The following is a 17796-nucleotide window of genomic DNA, read 5'->3' on the forward strand; positions in this document are numbered from 1 at the left end:
AGGGCAGGGACAGCAGAAAGAAGATGGATAGGAGATGTGGCGGGGGGTCATATAGAGGAACCGATCCTTCCATTTCTCCCCTGCAGCCGCTGAATGCCTGCAGGAAGAAGAGGAGGAGAAGTGGCATTCAGCTGTCCAGGTGACCCCGGCCCACCATGCAAATGCTCTGTGTGCCCTATGGTCAGTCCGGGCCTGGTTATTTGTATTTTTTTAATGCAAGCAGTGAAAGTATCAGCTGCTTGTAATCCACTGAACTGGGTAAGGGAGAACAGCACAAGTAGCAAGCTAGTTGTGCTACAGTGCTCATGTGTTAACAGGGGACATGCTGATAGGAGGAGAGGGCAGAGTGATAGATGAACTGATAAGTCTGCTGCTTCTCCTTTCAGTGTCCAGTCTGAGGCTGGGGGAGGAAACCCTAACTAAAAGACAACTAGTTTGCTAAAGCACTAAACCATTGTCATTTTTTTAAATAAAACACATTCACTTTTTTAACTTTTCTTGGATATCAGCACTATTGATTTTCTGTAGCCTCTCTGCAGCCACTTTTTGTCTATATGCATGCACTTCAGCAATGATTGCATGGCATTTTTAAGGGTGGGTTTCCTGATTAAAGCAATAGTAATATATAAATGTGCAACTTCTTGAGGAATGCTTGTTCTCAGTCTTGTTTGCAGAGATTGTTTAACAATGCAGGAGAACATTTGACAGACAAGATAAAGGGTGTTGTCACCCTATAACAGGAAATAGCTTTCTTCATAGCAAGACCGCCAAGTATTAGTTTAATGAAACCTGTAGTTTTCAAAACATTACAAATAGCTATTGAAATGACTTTAAAGTAGAACCATATGCAACACTTTCTTTTTTCATTTTAGGTAGAGCAAAGGAGGGTTAGAATTCCTGTAAAAAAAAATTTTTCCACCACCTGTGTCCCATTGAGGAGATTTCCTTTCACTTCCTGTCCTAAAGCCAAACAGAAAGTACAAGGAAATCCCTTCAAATTTCTTGGGGAAACAGTGTTCCCATTGGAAGATTTCCCCTGTATTACTTGGAACAACCCAAAGCTTGGGATTTTATTTTACTTTCAATCATAATGGTAAACAAGAGAAATAGAGAGGGTGAATCTCCCTAACGAGGGCACAGACAGCAATAAAAAAAACTGACAGGTGTTCTAATCCCTCTCCATTCTATCCAAAATTTAGAAAAAAAGGTTTGCCTTTAGTTATACTTTAATATGTTACAGCTCTTTTCACTTTTAGCAATTAGGTTTACATCTGCTTCAAGACAGAATTTGTCAAACAAATCTGATTTCTTTTTACGAGGGGGTGAGCAAAACCTTAAACAGAGGGGTTGCAGTGGATGTGGTATACTTGGACAGAAGGGTGGCGGTGGAAGTGGTATACTTGGACAGAAGGGTGGCGGTGGACGTGGTATACTTGGACAGAGGGGTGGCGGTGGACGTGGTATACTTGGACAGAGGGGTGGCGGTGGACGTGGTATACTTGGACAGAGGGGTGGCGGTGGACGTGGTATACTTGGACAGAGGGGTGGCGGTGAATGTGGTATACTTGGACAGAGGGGTGGTGGTGAACGTGGTATACTTGGACAGAGGGGTGGTGGTGGACGTGGTATACTTGGATTTTGAGAAAGTGTTTGACACAGTTCCCCACACACAGCTAATGTGTAAGGTAAAGTCTACGGGCTTGGAAAAATCTGTATGTAAATGGATAGAAAACTGGCTAAAAGATCGTATTCAGAGAGTAGTGGTTAATGATTCATACTCTGAATGGTCTAGGGTTGTCAGTGGTGTACCCCAAGGTTCAGTGTTGAGACCCTTACTTTTTAATATATGTATAAACAATATAGGGTCTGAGATTAAAAATACCATTTCAGTCTTTGCAGATGACACCAAGCTGTGCAGTGGAATCCAACTTACAAGCCAACCTCAATGGTGGAGAAGGATCTGGGGGTTCTGGTAGATCACAAGCTTAATAAAGCCATGCAATGCCAAGCTGTGGTTTCTAAAACAAGCAAAATCCTCTCTTACAATAAGAGAGGTATAGACTCCAGAGAGAGAGATATCATATTACCCCGGTACAAATCATTAGTAAGATTTCATCTTGAATATGCAGTTCAGTTTTTGGCACCAATTCACAAAAAGGATATGGGGGAACTGGAGAAAGCACAGAGAAGGGCAACCAAACTGATAAGAGGCATGGAGGAGCTCAGCTATGAGGAAAGATTAGAGGAATTAAATTTATTCTCTCTTGAGAAGAGGAGATTAAGGGAGGATATGATCAGCATGTATAATACATTAGTGGTCCATATAGTGAACTCGGTGTAGAGCAGGGGTGGACTGACAACTCATGGGGCCCCCGGGCAATAGGGGATCATGGGGCCCTTGTGTCCTTGCCCACACTCAAACCACTCCCAAAAAAGCCTATGAAAGGTACCAGGGACATCTCATGGGGCCCCCTACTGACCCCGGGCCCTCGGGCAGTGCCCGAGTTCCCCAATGGTCAGTCCACCCCTGGTGTAGAGTTATTCATCTTAAGGTCATCAGAGAGGACGAGGGGTCACTCTTTACAGTTAGAGGAAAAGAGATTTAATCTCCAACTATGGAAAGGCTTCTTCACAGTAAAAGCTCTGAAAACGTGGAATAGAGTCCCTCAAGAACTGTTTCTGGGCAGCTCAGTATATTGTTTAAAAAGGCCTTTCCTAAATGAACATAATATAACTGGATCCTAATATTTATAGGTAAAGTTGATCCACGGAATATCTGATTGCCTCTTTGGAGATCAGGAAGATTTTTTTTCCCCAGCTGGAGCAAATTTGGTCATGCTTTACTTTTTTTTTTTTGTTTTTTTTTCTCTGGATCAACTGTTGGTATAGTATATTGTGTATGGTGGTTCTCTATTTGTGTGTGTTTCCTTTTTTTTCCTCTTTTTTTATAAAGTGGATGGACTTATGTCTTTTTTTCAACCAGATTAACTATGTAACTGCAGCAGAATAAAATCACAGAACTGGATAGACAAAAATGTATACATATAGACTAGGGGTAGAAACACCATATGAACCATTTAAAAACCCATTCTCTATACTCTGATTTAGGGGCCTAGTTACATGAGATGTGAAGCATTCTTCACAATGTTGATACCATTCAGCCTAGTTTAATGGGAAGATCCAAAAAATGTTATCACACAGAGGCCCCTTGCTGTCCACGTCCGCCGCTATGTGGAATGCACACAACCTCATTTCCTCTGAAAAAAAAAACAAAAAACATTTACAATACTTACAGCTGCAAAGGTCCCATTCCATATTCTGGTAGATACATTCACAAAGTAATCTCTGAGTTGCAGGTCTTTAATCTCACACCTAAATGTGGTGCATCTTGTGTTATCACAGCTCTTTAAAAGAGAGAGAACCATGGTTAAAACATTCCATCAGATGAATAATAGACTGTTCAATACTGACCCATACTGAAAAAAAAACAAACTTAAAGATGAAGAAAAGCCAAGCACTAACCATTCTTAAAAATGTTCCCTTCTCCCTCCCCTTAGTTATCCTGCATAGCTTGTATACAAATATCTGTGTACTTACCTTTTTTTCATCTGCTCTGGTTATGTGACCCTGTAGACCCAGCTTTCCTGTAGGAAAGAGGAGAGGAGGGAGCACTGCCAATAGCTGCCCTGTGGGAGCCTATGGGTAATGTCATGGCTCCTGGAATTCACAGCCGTTGTAGAGCGCTTCCTTACAGGGAAACCAGAGCTGAAGGACCATATGACCGGATTACAGAGATCTTTTTTACATAGGGTATGCAGGATAGGTAGGAGGAAACATTTAAGAATACTTAGTGTTAGGCTTTCCTACCATTTTAACCACGCAATACTGAAGACTCAGTGTTCAGGGTAAAGTATTACTATTCTCCCCTTCCAGCGTCCTACAAACTCTCTTATGAAGGTTAGAATAATGTCTCCTAAAGACTGTATTCATAAAAGCTAGTATAAGTCAGTCACATTCAACTGTAACGTTGAAGACATTTTGTAGCTTATCCAAGCTACTTCTTCTGTTACAATCGGTGTTAAAAAAGATACCCCAGCATTTATATCCACACCTTAAGACATCCTAATTCAAATACCATGACAGGCAGATATTCATTGCCCAAGAACAGGATGGGAAGTGTGAAAGTTGTGGAACTTCCCTGTTCTAGTTTCATAATCCCATTGTTGGTGCCAGAAGACTTGTATAGCTGTTGGTTCCACAACTTCACACCTCCCTGTTCTTAGAACCCATGGTGATTGGGTTAAAGGATAAGTTCACATTTTAAAACAATAAATTCACATTTTTGTGCAGGTAAAAATATGTGCATTTATCATTTTTGTCTGCAAAAGCCTGGAAAGCATTGCACCAGCGATCAGCAGATCGCTTGTGCCATGCAGGTCTCCTTCAGATCTATCAGTATATCTCCTTGTCTGTCCAGGATGTATGGGTAAGCAGATATACTGATAGGAAGACTTGAACTACCACAGCGCTCCACAGCACCTTGGTAGTTCTGTCAGGACTGGTATGAATGATGTGAATGAATGATGTGGCCATGTGGGTGGAGCCCCACACGGCCAGGCTGTTTTTCAGAACTTATATCTTGTACAAGGAACTTCTCCTTGTACTTCTGTATGGGGGCATTGAGTTTATATTTCTGACACTCATTGGAACAGAAAATGTGGCTTGGATAATCTCCAAAAAATCTTCTACATTAAAGAACAAGTCCAATTGAATGTGAACTTCTCCCAGGATGCACATCTCAGGGCCCAGTGGCCAATCATCATGCCCAGACACTTTCACCTGACAATGCCATCAACTCTGTGTAACCTCTGATACTATCCAACAAGAAGCTTGCACAGGTGTTGACTCCTAAAGCAAGAGAACAGCCTGGGTAGTGCAGAGAGGTGTGTATAAGTGGGCTGGAGGGTGGGCTAGTAAAGCGACTCTCTTAGAGCGACTCTCTTAGAGCTTTCATATTCAGCAATAAGCCTCTCCCACTGATATAGGCATATATAATACTATATAGTTCACACAAGTATATTGTATTCATCAATTTCCATATTTACTATTTTTGGTATGTTAATTATATATAATCAAATAAAATTGCTAAAACTGGCTCAAAGGCATATTTGTATTAGGAATAAAAAACTTACTAATTCACGGACATGCCTAAGGTTCTCCTCAGTGAAGGAAGCTGCATATTCTTTTTTTCCTATCTGAAGAGGATTAACGTTGGGATTGCAAGTGATTCCATTAACCTAAAGCAGAAGTTGAAAAGAAGAATGGAGTTTATAGGCTCATAACTGACCTCTCCAGCAACAGCAGGTCTCATTTAGAGGTCTGACAGTAAATCTATTGTTTGTTGAAGAGGCACTAAGCAGCGCAGAGAACCAGAGGCCAAGGCGACTGGCATTTTGTTCCATACAATTAGGCCGATACTGTTCCCTTGAAGCGTTTGCTACTGCAGATGTCTTTTACAGCACAGTACAACAACAAGACCCTTCCAAAATATTTCTAAGAGCAGATCATTGGAAAGTTATACTTCAGTGGTGCGTTTCGGTTTTTACAACTCAAAAGGTTAATGATTCTGCCAGTCACAGTTCTTGTTTTGCTTTTGCTTTTTTACAATGCAGCTCTTGAGCACTGCGCTACGATCAGACTGCAACGTGTAACATTTGTTGCTAGAACACTAAAATTCACAATGCCCAAAATTTCCAAACAAGTCTTGCTTTGAAAGTTCAAAAGTGGAAAAGAATCCTCATTACAACCTGTTAAGGGTGACCTGTCAGCCATTTTAAACTTTTAATATTTTAAGTCTTTTCTGAAAGCAGACAGCAACATTAGCCAAAAAAACCCTACTCTGCAACCAGGGTCCTATTTAGACAGCATGCTGCCCTATTTTCCAATTGTACAAGCCCTGGCCCTTGTGTCATGTGAATATGCTAGTTAAAACTACTGTTCAATTATAAAAACCAACATCTAACAGAAAATAGATACATGATTCTTGTTTCCTGGGCTATAAAGAGCTTTCTGTTATCTTACCTCAACCCCTGCATACCCTTCACTTGACATTTTGGTCAAATTAAACAAGATAACTGTAGAGGGAATGGAGGATGGTAAAAAAATAAGAAAAAGTATTAAGATTTGTGTTGTGTTTCTCTTTAGCTCGGTGTTGCTCCCACTAACAGCCCCACTAGTGTAACTGTGTTGAATACAACCCTGTCTGCTCCCACGTGATCCTATTTCACCTTTATACAGTGGACTTGACATACCTGACTTTGGGACTAATTTTTGCCCATTTGCTATGTCCTGTGCAATTAAGGTGCCTCAATGGCCAATAACCTAATGGGCAGGTGAATGAGAAGGTTGGTGTGGCTTAGCTCTGAATTTAGGGACCTCAAACACTGCATTACAAAGTGAAATCCAGTTTCTGAGAGATGGGCATAAGAGTGTTTTCTGGCTTAAAAAAAGGGAATAGTGGGCACTTTGTAAAGTCTGCTTTTACATAGCACACAAAACTAGAAAAGCTACAATTTCTGGGGAAATTGTGTGAAGTGTTCTTGCCTCCACCAGTAGTCTACAACTGACACTCAAGCTTTTGTCACTCTGCTGCCTGCTCACACACCTGGATTCCTATGGCAACTCACTCTACAGCAAGGGCAGAGAAGAGCGGTTAAAAACAAACTGCTCCAACTTGCTCACTTCACTGGCGGTTGCCATCTTCAAACGGTTGTAGTTTAAAAATGATAAATCCTACTCCGAAGAGCTTTATATTGTGAGAATCACAAGACCCAGACCTACATTTTCATGCATAGTATGTCTCTGAAATATTAAAAATGAAGGCACAGTCGCAATTTAGAAATTGCCCTTCAAATTTGAGGTGGCTAGAGTGGAGTTTCAATGAATGTCAATGGGCGGCGTGAGTTGCAAACAAATAGTCATATGTGAAAACTATCAGGACTATGGCTTAGTGGCAGCAAGGATAGCTGAACGTTTTTATATAAGATTTGTGTAGGTGGACTTGAAAATGAGGGAGTGATGGCAGTTTAGAAATCATATCCTGATTTTTCAGCTCCCACTCTAGCTTTTGTCAGCTCCCACTCTAGTGTTGAACATTCCGCCATTCATTCCTATGGGACCAATTTCACCACAAAAACGCCGATATTTTGTGAACCATTTGGCGAAACGTTCCATAAAGTAATAGCACACCAGTCGGGAACAATCCGTACGTTTCGGTATATTACTGTCTATGTAGTGTAAAAACTGTGGGAGGAGTTAGGGTGGTAAATTTGGCTATAATAATAAGAATATATATGTGAGATAACAGTAAGTGGTCTTGCCATGTAAGAACACTTAATAACAGAATGGTTGATAAGTTCACTTGAAGTCAAAAGCAGCCAGACCTAGCAGAAAATATACCATGTTTCCCCGGAAATAAGACACTGTCATATTCTTTTTGGCTCAAAAAAACACACTAGGTCTTATTTTTGGGGTAGGTCTTATTTTTTAAATGTCCAGGTGTGGACAGGGGGTGCAGAGGTGAGCAGCAGGCAGTTGTGGATGAGGGTTACTATGGAGAGGGCCGGCTGATGACAGTTGTGAGCTGCAGTCAGGTGTTGCAGGGGTGACTTGACAGGTGAGTTTCAGACAGGGTGCAGAGATGAGCCACAGACAGGGTGCAGGGGTGAGTTGCAGATGTGGGATGCAGAGGTGAGCTGTGGCCAGGGGGTACAGAGATGGATTGCAACTCAGCTCACCTCTGCACCCCCCCAGCCGCAGATCACCTATGCACACGGTCTGCAACTCACCTGACTCAATTTACCTCTGCAACACCTGACTGCAGCTCACCTTTGCACATCCCCCCTCCCCCTCTACTGCCCTCATATGGTTAGCTAGCTTTGCAAAACACAGCTGTCAGCAGTGGCCCCTCCCTATAGTAACTCCCGTTTAGGGTCCTATCTTCCCACACAGTGCACCAAGCGCACTTACTCACCGCTCTGCCTCTTCCCCACTGGCCGGTGATCACCCCTGGGGCATCGGCTTCCATGCATTAGGCTGCAGGAGGAGATGCCCCACCGCTAAACACACTGCATACTTCACCCGCAGTTATCTATTCCTTCCCTGTCCCACAGTGAGTACAGAGGTAGGGAGGTTCTGTGGGAGCGGATGGTGCTGTCACTTCAGCCACGCTTATGTGTTTATAAGAAATAGTAGATCTTGGTGTAATCAGGGCCAGTGCCGGAGGTGGCAGAATGGGGTTCCGCCATGTTCCGGCTGAAAAAAAAGCCCTGATCACAACTATGTCTTATTTTTGGGGTAGGTCTTATACTTTAGCAACGCCCAAAAATAGTACTAGGTCTTTTTTTCGGGGTAGGTCTTATTTTAGGGGAAACAAGGTACTACCTGAGCTACCTTACTGGGGCTCAAGATGGCAAGAAAGGCCCATAGGCAAGTTACATAGCTATATTATCAGGTTGGAGGAGGACCCTCATTTCCAGCTGAGCACTTCTATAGAGAAACTCTAATATTATTATTATTAGTAGTATAGTAGTAGTATTAATAATAATAATACATTTCATTTATAGGCGTCTTTCAGAACACCCACCTGACAAAGAAAGCAACAGAGCAACAAAAAAGTAAGTAAATAAATATATATTACATAAAACATTGATTACAAAACAAATCAAAGAAATCAAATCAATGAAATCAGCTAGAAGCCAACATAGACACTTAACTACAAGGAGACCTCAACTATGCTCTACCTCCAGGCTGAACCATAGATGACATTGGTGCTCTGGAAAGAGTATATGTTAACCACTTCAGGGTAAATCCTCCAAAGCAAATGAGCTGACAACAGAGTGAAGTCTTTCATATACAAAAACTTAATTAGCTCACATTTTAAAATCCAGTTTTAGGGGGTTTACACATTTCAGAAACTAAAACACACAAAAGTGCATAAGCCCTCTAATACTGGATTGTATCATGGGAGCCAGTAAACGTTTTGTATATGGAATACGTCACTATGTTGCCAGCTCATTTGCTTTGGGAGAGATGCTTAACTGCCTTAGAGATGTGATTTTCTCTATAGTGCAGTGTTACAGGTAGTATGCAAGGTAGTGAAGCCACTGGTGCTGGTTATGCCAACTAACCCAGAACAGGAGTAAATGGGATAACTAATAGTGAGGTTTGTCAGGGAACAGAAGTAAAATGAGCCTCTGCTCATGCTATAGATCCCTTTATGATGGATATTGATTTAACCAGGTGGAAAAAAAATATGGCTGGCAAAACATGGGTTTCAAATGAGTACCAAAACTATTTCTAAGGGTCTAGTTATCTTTAAATAGTCATACTCTCCAATTTTAAAAGAATTACAGGTCTAATCACACCCAACAATCCACCAGCTAGAAATACAGGCTTAGACTGGTTGTCCCTCAACAGCTGAAAAGAAGAAGCAGGTTGCGCAGCTCTGGCATAGATCAGTTATTTTTTGTTGCCTGGCTCTAGTTATAATGACTTTCTGGAACTTACAATCTCTCAACACGTGGCAGGCCAAAAAATGTCTAAGTGTGCTTAGAGCATGTTCTAAATGCATTATGTATGAATGTAAGAATATTCAGAGAGGCATTTTCTTGTAAAAAAATAAACATAATAATGTAAAAATAAATGTAATAAAAATGCTGAAGAATTAGACAATATACTGAGCCTGAGCATACTAGAGAAAATTTTGTTGGTTGGATATGAAAATAGCACAAAGGCATAAGTGCAAATAAAGGAAAAACCTGTATAATGCTGGCTTTTGAGTACTTTCAGATTTATTGGGAGTTTCTACTAAACCAAGAAGTGGTAATATAAAAAAAAGATTTATTTTCACCTTCATTTTGTAACCAATATTTGAATAGATTTATGTAAAAGAGTTTTTACAAGAATTAAAAATGCATATGGATCTGTTTTATTATTATTAGCAATAAGTGAAATGTATTATAATCCTAATAGCATATAATTTCCAGCACTAAGCCTATGTCCCCAGGGTAGTCTGCATACCACCACCATAGCTGCCAACTGTCCCTCTAAGAATTCCAGGTCTTGGAAAGTTTAGCCCTTGGAAATTTTTCCTGTTTTTCGTATTATAAAGGGATTCATAAAATCACTCTTCAGTTTCAGTTACTGTCATCTTTAAAGTGAAACTGTCATGTACACAACTTGAGTTTTTATAGGCATCTTTTCCTGAAAGTAATTTCCAATCATGTTTGTTGCTTCATATTTGTATTGTAGGGCCCCACAAACCAGTTACTCCATTGTCAATGTTAATTATTCATTTAATCAATGAATACATTTAATGGTGGAATTAATAAATTAACCAATCATAGAGTTAGAAACTGGACTTTGAGACTTTGACTTTTAATTACATAGAAACAACTCACAGATTGTAATTGTCTGGTAGCTAATCGACACAGTTCAGTATTGATGCTCGCCCAAAGTTTTTTTTCTTTTTCCAGAATGGAACAGGGGAGCAAAAATACCTTTGTAAATGATTTTATTTAGTTTGTGATCAAGAGAAAAACATTTTTTATTGACAGTGAAGTTTATTAAAATGTACCCCACATTTTTGGGGTGCAGAACATCTGATCTTATTTAACCATACATCGTAAAATAAACATTACAATGCTCTTTATTTTCCTAAAATGCACATGCAGGACAAAAAACAGGTTCAATTAACTGCTTCCCTCCCCAACAGCAAATCTTCCTTTCATTCTCCTGCTGCTTTATTCAGTCCCTCATAGCAAAGAGCAATATCTGACAATTCTGGCTATTGGGATCATGTGACTAACTCCTTTTTGCCCATGTGGCAGCGCTGGGGCTTACTAATGGGCTGCTCAGGCACTCAGCGCTTTCACATGGGGGCAGGACTTAGTTGTGACTTGTAGCTTCAACAGGACTTCCCCTCTTGACGTCCAAAAACCAAACAGAGCAGCAGCAGAGTAAAGGGAAGGTAAATATGCACAACAGGGAAGAATAGTAGAGTGACTGCTACTATGACAAATATGGACTACACCCAGGTTCACTTTAAACTTCTATGAAAGAACTGTGTTTACATAAGAAAGAGAACTTTGGGAAATGTGCTATGGCGTGGCATGTCTACATAGTTTAGAAACAAAAAATAATCCCATAATACACCAATAATGTAGAAATTGGTATAAATGAACACTGATGCAAGTAGAAATGAACACTGATGCAAACTGTTGCTGTCACTAATGTAAGACCAGCTTTAATATAATGGGTTTAATTTACTAAAACTGAAGAGTGCAAAATCAGGTGCAGCTGTGCATGGCAGCCAATCAGCGTCTAACCTCAGCTTGTTCAATTAAGCTTTGACAAAAAAACCTGGAAGATGATTGGTTTCTGTGCAGAGCACAGAAATAAATAGAGGGATTCACAACATATAGAGGGTGATTTACTAAAACTGGAAAGTGCAAAATTTGGTGCAGATTTGCATAGAAACCAATCATCCTCCAGGTTTTATTGTCAAAGCTTAATTGAGCAAGTTGCAGTTAGAAGTTGATTGCCTACCATGCACTGCTGCACCAGATTTTGAGTGCTTCAGTTTTAGTAAACCTCCCCCATAGTCTCGCCTGTCCATTCCAAGGTGTTTCACCACACAAAGGGTTTTCATCATGGACACTGGTTATACATTGATGACAGCATCACTGTGTGAACCATTCATTTTTACTGGAGCAAGGATGAGCTCCAGGGCTTCCACCTAATCGGAGCTATATGTGCAGTGAAAGAGGCAAGTTTGGAATGGCATCACTTCTATTGATTACACCAATAATGGTGTGATATGCAGTGATAGTAACCCAATGCGATTTTACTTTTCATTAAGCACATCAGTTAGATGATTTCTTTGGATTGCTATGGGTTAGGGCTGCACAGAGTCGCTGTGCTTCCTTACTGAATAAGTTCAAGTATATTTTAAAAATTAAATAGAGCAGCAATAAGAGGTCACATCTATACAGTATTGTCTATACAGTATTTTACCTGATCGGTCTTCACTGAGGTGATGTACATCAGAGGGTTGTTACCTTTGGTGAACTCTGGGATATTAATGGTTAGGAATGCTGTTCTCAGTGGCATGGTTCCAGTACTGATCTAACACAACAAAATGTAGAATATACTGATTATAAGAGAAAAAACTGTCCCTTCAAGTTTACCAACCATCCTGGAAATGGTGGAGATCAGTGACGAATATAGGCTGGTTAAGGATTCAAGTTAGTTTATAAACTTTTGTTGTATTGCATTTTGCACTTTGATGCTAGTCTGCCCATGTATTGCTCCTATCACAAAAAATGGTTATGTATTGATGGATGCAGATGGATGGTTATTCCCTTAGGTCTAGACAGTACAGGGTTTATTTACTAAAGCTGGAGACTCCAAAATCAGACTCCCTTCTGCATAGAAACCAATCAGCTTCCAGGTTTCATTGCCAAAGCTTCATTGAACAAGCTGAGGTTAGAAGCTGATTGGTTTCTATGCAGAAGGGAGTCTGATTTTGGACTCTCCAGCTTTAGTAAATAAACCCCTACCTGTCCAAGACTGTGTGGTCCTACTCCCATATGTGTATTTCTGGCCCAGCATAGCATAGGCTGCAATTTCTGAATAGTGTCATCTGCTGCTTAGGCTTAAAGTGTTTGTAAAGGCTAAAGGTTTTTTTTTAACCCTAATACATTCCCTGCATTAAGTTAAAAAAAAAACCAGCCCCCCCCCCCAAAAAAAAAAATACAACCTCAATTCCAAAAAAGTTGGGATGTTTTGTAAAATCTATGTAAAAACAGAATGCAATGATTTGCAAATCTCACAAACCCATATTGTATTTACAATAAAAAATAGAAAACATTTAACATTTTTAAACTGAGAAAATGTACCATTTTAAGAAAGAAATAAGGTAATGTTGAAATTGATGGCAGAAAAAAGTAGAGATGTAGATTTTACACAGCGTCCCAACTCTATTGGAATTTGGTTTGTACTTACCTGAGCGTGATCTTGATCTAGAGTTGTGCTCAGGAGTAGCAGCACCGCTCTCTCCTCACGGGACTCATTGGCACCTGTTGTTGTCAAATAATGTGAGGGGGTGGGGGGGTGCTGAGCTATGCTGTGAGTGTCAATAGGTGCACATAGCCCGGGTTTGGATTGAGCCCACAAAAAGATGTCTTCCATGGACCATATTGGTCCTTGGTCTAATGTAAGCCAGACTGCAAGGGTCGACTGAAGAATAAAAAATAAAAATATGTTTAGATAATTATTTGTTTTTTAATGTTAAAATATTTTTCTTTTTTATTCTACAGTAGACACTAGACGGTCTATCTTACAATGGACCATGGACCAATATGGTCTATGAAAGTTTTTCTGTGTAAGACATTTTCATAACTTTTTGTAAGTATCATAAAATATAGTAATTTATACCATGTCCATATAATGTCTTTATATCCATATGTGCATGTTATATGCGGTCTTGTTTTTCTTGTATTATATTTATTCATATTTTTTGTAAATTACCATTATAAGGATCATTGAAGTTTGATTACACCTGTGACTATAGTAATCACTCCAACCCAACTGTTGTTTCTGAATAAGATTTTTAATAGGGATTTTATATTTATTGTGCCTCTTTATGTATTGCGCATTTATAATTTTAAAGTGTAATGTACATAGAGCCGCACCCCCAAGCCTCTAGAAGGAGCAGCTAGCTCTGAGTGCTTAGCCTATTTTGCCTTCTCCGTGTGTCTCGTCCTCTGGTGATGTCCCTGCCACCTGTTTGTTCCACGTTTGCTGTGGAGGGCTTCCTGGCTCACAGGACACCCATGCCCCAACATCACCATCTACTGCCTTGGATTGCGATAGTGCTTTCCATAGGACAGAGGAGAGCTGTTGGCCCTTGACTATACTACCTTGCTTCTTGTGAGTGTTTGAACCAATTGCCAATAAATGAGCATCTCCTACACTCAGGTGGCACTTCCCCCTTTCTCTTTTTTCTGTCTCATCTCTTTAGCCCTCCCCTCACCCCATCAGTTTCCTCATGCATTTACTAACAGACATATCAGACTGGATGTCACACCACTTCCTAAAACTCAATCTATCCAAAACTGAGCTCCTATTTCCCCTCCTACGTGCCTCTTCCCCTAATTCTCTGTCAAGAGCAATAGCACAACTATCAACCCATCCCTGCATGCCAGGAGATGCAAGGGGTAACCCTGGACTCTGAACTATCCTTTCAGGCTCACATCCAATCCCTGTCCAAATCATGCCACCTAAACCTCCGCAACATCTCCAGAATATGTCCCTTTTTAACCAATGATACCACAACACTTCTAATTCCCTCTCTGGTTATCTCTCACCTGGACTACTGCAACTCCCTCATTGCCCAGCCTTTACATAGGCTATCCCCCCTCCAGTCCATCATGAATGCTGCTGCCAGACACATCCACCATCCCAACCGTTCAGTGTCTGCCATCCCTCTCTGCCATTCCCTCCACTGGCTTCCACTTGCCCAACGAATAAAATTCAAAATACTACCAACAACTTAAAAAGCCATCCACAACTCTGCCCCCCAGCTACATTACCAACCTGGTCTCAAAATATCAACCAAACCGCTCTCTTCGGTCCTCCCAAGACCTTCTGCTCTCTAGTTCCTCCCATGCATGCCTCCAGTACTTCTCCCTCGCTTTTCCCATCCTATGGAACTCCCTACCCCAATCTGTCTGACTATCCCCTAATCTATCCACTTTTAGATGATCCCTGAAAACCCTTCTCTTTAAAGAAGCATATCCTGCTTCTAACTAATAAACTGCATTTTTACTTTCTCCAACAGCTCATCCCCCACAGCTATTACCTTTTCTATTACTCGACCCTTCCTCCTAGATTGTAAGCTCTAACGAGCAGGGCCCTTTGAATCGTCTTGTACCAAATTGTATTGTAACTGTACTGTCTGCATTCACTTTTTAAAGAGCTGTGCAAACTGATGGTGCTCTATAAATCTTGTATAATAATAGTAATTTCAAATGCAGAGCTGGCTCACTCTGAGGATGGTTGCCGCTGGTGCTAATTAGCCTTGTGGACTGTTCCTGGACTTTATTATTACCATGAACTTTAGAGTTTTTATGTTATTGTGCAAGCTTCACTATTAACCCCTCTGTGCACCATTGCTTACCTTAAATCAGCATCTTAGACAAATGGAGTGCTTTAGCTAGCTTGTGGTATAAAGCTACAATGGATTTGTGTGCAAGCTTTCCTTTGTTAATAGGGCAATATGATAATATGTGGTCCACATTGTACGTACTTTTATTGTAAAGTTATATTCAGGGCCAATTTCATCAAAATTGTTTATCCTTGAGGGTACACTGGCTCCGGAGAAGACCTCATAGAAGTTAATGTTGGTGGATCTATGAGCAGAAGAGTGAATATACATTTACATAATCTCATATTTATAGTAAAGTGACCAAAAGGTATTTTTAGTGTAATTCAAAAGTACTATGTTGGACAAAAAGTGGATCTAAATGTAATCTAAGCACTGCGCAAACTGTTGGCGCTATATAAATCCTGTATAATAATAATAATAATCACTTCACACACCTTTAATCACTTCACACAGGGTGAATAGCCATACATGTTCTAACATTGGTTTCGTTAGCAAGCAAATACTTATATGAATCTATACTTAAAATGTACTAGAATTATAGTTGTAGCACACATTTGAATGTTCTTTCCCCATTAATTCCAGCATGCTGTACATGGCATTGTTTTGTCCAGCAAGAAAATATTTATATGAATCTACATTAACCACTTCCCATCCATAGGACATACCTGAATGCCTTTTGATGGAAAGGGTGATATATCAGTCAGCTGCATATTGAAGCTGCAGTGATGACCGAGATATCATTCTTCAGGGTCATTGATTCTGCACAATATAAAAGTAATAAGCTACACATTGGATAGGGCTTAAAAGAGGCCATTTTGCACCCAAAGACCTAGCGGGGATAAGGACTCGATGGGCCTGATGTCCAACGGCCATTTGTATGCTGCTAAAGAATTTTTTCAGCATTCTGAATGAGGAAGTAAAAAAGTGTAATACTGATATACATTTTATACGGTATGAGTACATTTTTCACTTCCACACTGGGGATTAGTAAATTAAAGAAGAACGCACATTGAAGACAAGCTGTGTCCAAGGAGACAATGCCAGACGCCATGCCGAGATCCCCTAATAAAGTCACATGACTTTACGTGACGCGTAAGGAGGAGCTGGTGATATCACGCTGCACACACAGGAAGTACATGGTCAGCCATTTTGTTGGTTGGTTTTAACTACACAAGCCTGTATTCCATGTGCACTGCATCTGTGCACCCAAAAAACTGAGTGTATTATATTTGTTTTCAATAAATGGTGAGTTTTAGGCGGAGAGCACTCTATTTCCTTCTTTGTTCCAAGTTCATTGAAAATATTCCACCAAGGATTGCTGAGGATGGAGATGGATTGAGAAGCCCCAGTGACCTGGAGGAAACTATTGCTCTTGTGATATAGGTGACCCCACTACAAGGGGCAGGTGTATGAGACCTTGTTGTGAGGTCTATCAAAAAGGTCAGAGCATATTACTGTCTGTGGATGGGTATCTACACATGGTGATCATATAAATTAACATTTTAGAAATGAAGAGCACAACATGTAGTACATATTTTATTGATTGCATGGTAGGATTTTTAGCAGATTTATATGAAAATATATGGACACTAGGAATTTACCTTTATTTTATGTGTTGTAGTTATGGGTGAGATTTGTTTTATTATATGATTTTATGTGATATTGCACACCACATGAGAATTTATCACTAGGCAGATTTTATAATGAACTGCACTGAGTCATTTATACAAAGTTTTTGTTTTTTTGTGGGAACACAAAAAGTGTGAGCGGCAGTACTAACATTTGTTATACATAGCTTTTAGATATTTTAGAAATTTTTTTTCTTTCATTAGTTTTCACTGTTTTAGGGTGAATGCGCTGAGGTTTTTTCACTATTACATTTATTGAACTCATTCACAGAATTCAAAGGCATCTGGGAATGAACAACTGAGGGCAGAGATGTTGTGTATGAGAACACAGGGACTCTCTTGTCAGAGTCCCATGAGTATTGTAATAGCTACACTCCTAGAGCTCCATAAAACTGTCAGATGTAAAATAAAGAGATCCACCTTGTTGGATGCCAGCTAATTTTACAAAGTGACTGAAGTCTTGGAGTTCAGTTTTAACCTATATGTCCAAATACCTTGGTGCATGATTAAGTAAGCCAAGAAAACCAAGTGACTATTCCAATAAATGGTTAAAACACAACATTATACTGTATGTATATAAGTGAAAAAAGCTTTAAAACATGCACTACGATATGAGCTCATTTCTCATGAGAATGCTAGGTAATGATATATACATCACATTGCAGCAATTTAGCTATTGTTTTCAAGGACCTTGAAGGAAATGGTATTTGTTAAGGTTTTTTCCCTAAGGACAAGTCTTCCAGGAGAACCAGTTAACTTTCATGTATTCTTTGAAATAGATCTGTAATACGTCTAAAGCTATGTGAAGCAATTGGTTGTTGATTGTTTCGGTCATTTACTTTGCCCTTTTTTCTACTAAAAGCTATTAGCACTTTGAATATTGTTAATATATATTATTTAAAATCTCTGCATTTTTGTGTCTCTGAAGTACTGTATATT

General features: G+C 39.9%; 1 protein-coding gene across 1 annotated transcript in view; it reads right to left on the reverse strand.

The window, feature by feature from the left end:
- Positions 1 to 17796, reverse strand: part of ITGA2 (integrin subunit alpha 2) — a 166076-nt gene that overhangs the window by 13874 nt on the left and 134406 nt on the right. The window contains exons 24-27 of the mRNA XM_089682690.1: positions 15371 to 15473; positions 12076 to 12186; positions 5193 to 5297; positions 3294 to 3404 (exon numbers count right to left, since the gene is read on the reverse strand). Coding sequence (XP_089538816.1) covers positions 3294 to 3404; positions 5193 to 5297; positions 12076 to 12186; positions 15371 to 15473 — 430 coding nt within the window. The remainder of the gene's footprint in view (positions 1 to 3293; positions 3405 to 5192; positions 5298 to 12075; positions 12187 to 15370; positions 15474 to 17796) is intronic.

This window comes from Staurois parvus, unplaced genomic scaffold, assembly GCF_062004578.1.
Source record: "Staurois parvus isolate SC_StPar_1 unplaced genomic scaffold, SC_StPar_1.0 ptg000294l, whole genome shotgun sequence".
NCBI classification, from domain to species: domain Eukaryota; kingdom Metazoa; phylum Chordata; class Amphibia; order Anura; family Ranidae; genus Staurois; species Staurois parvus.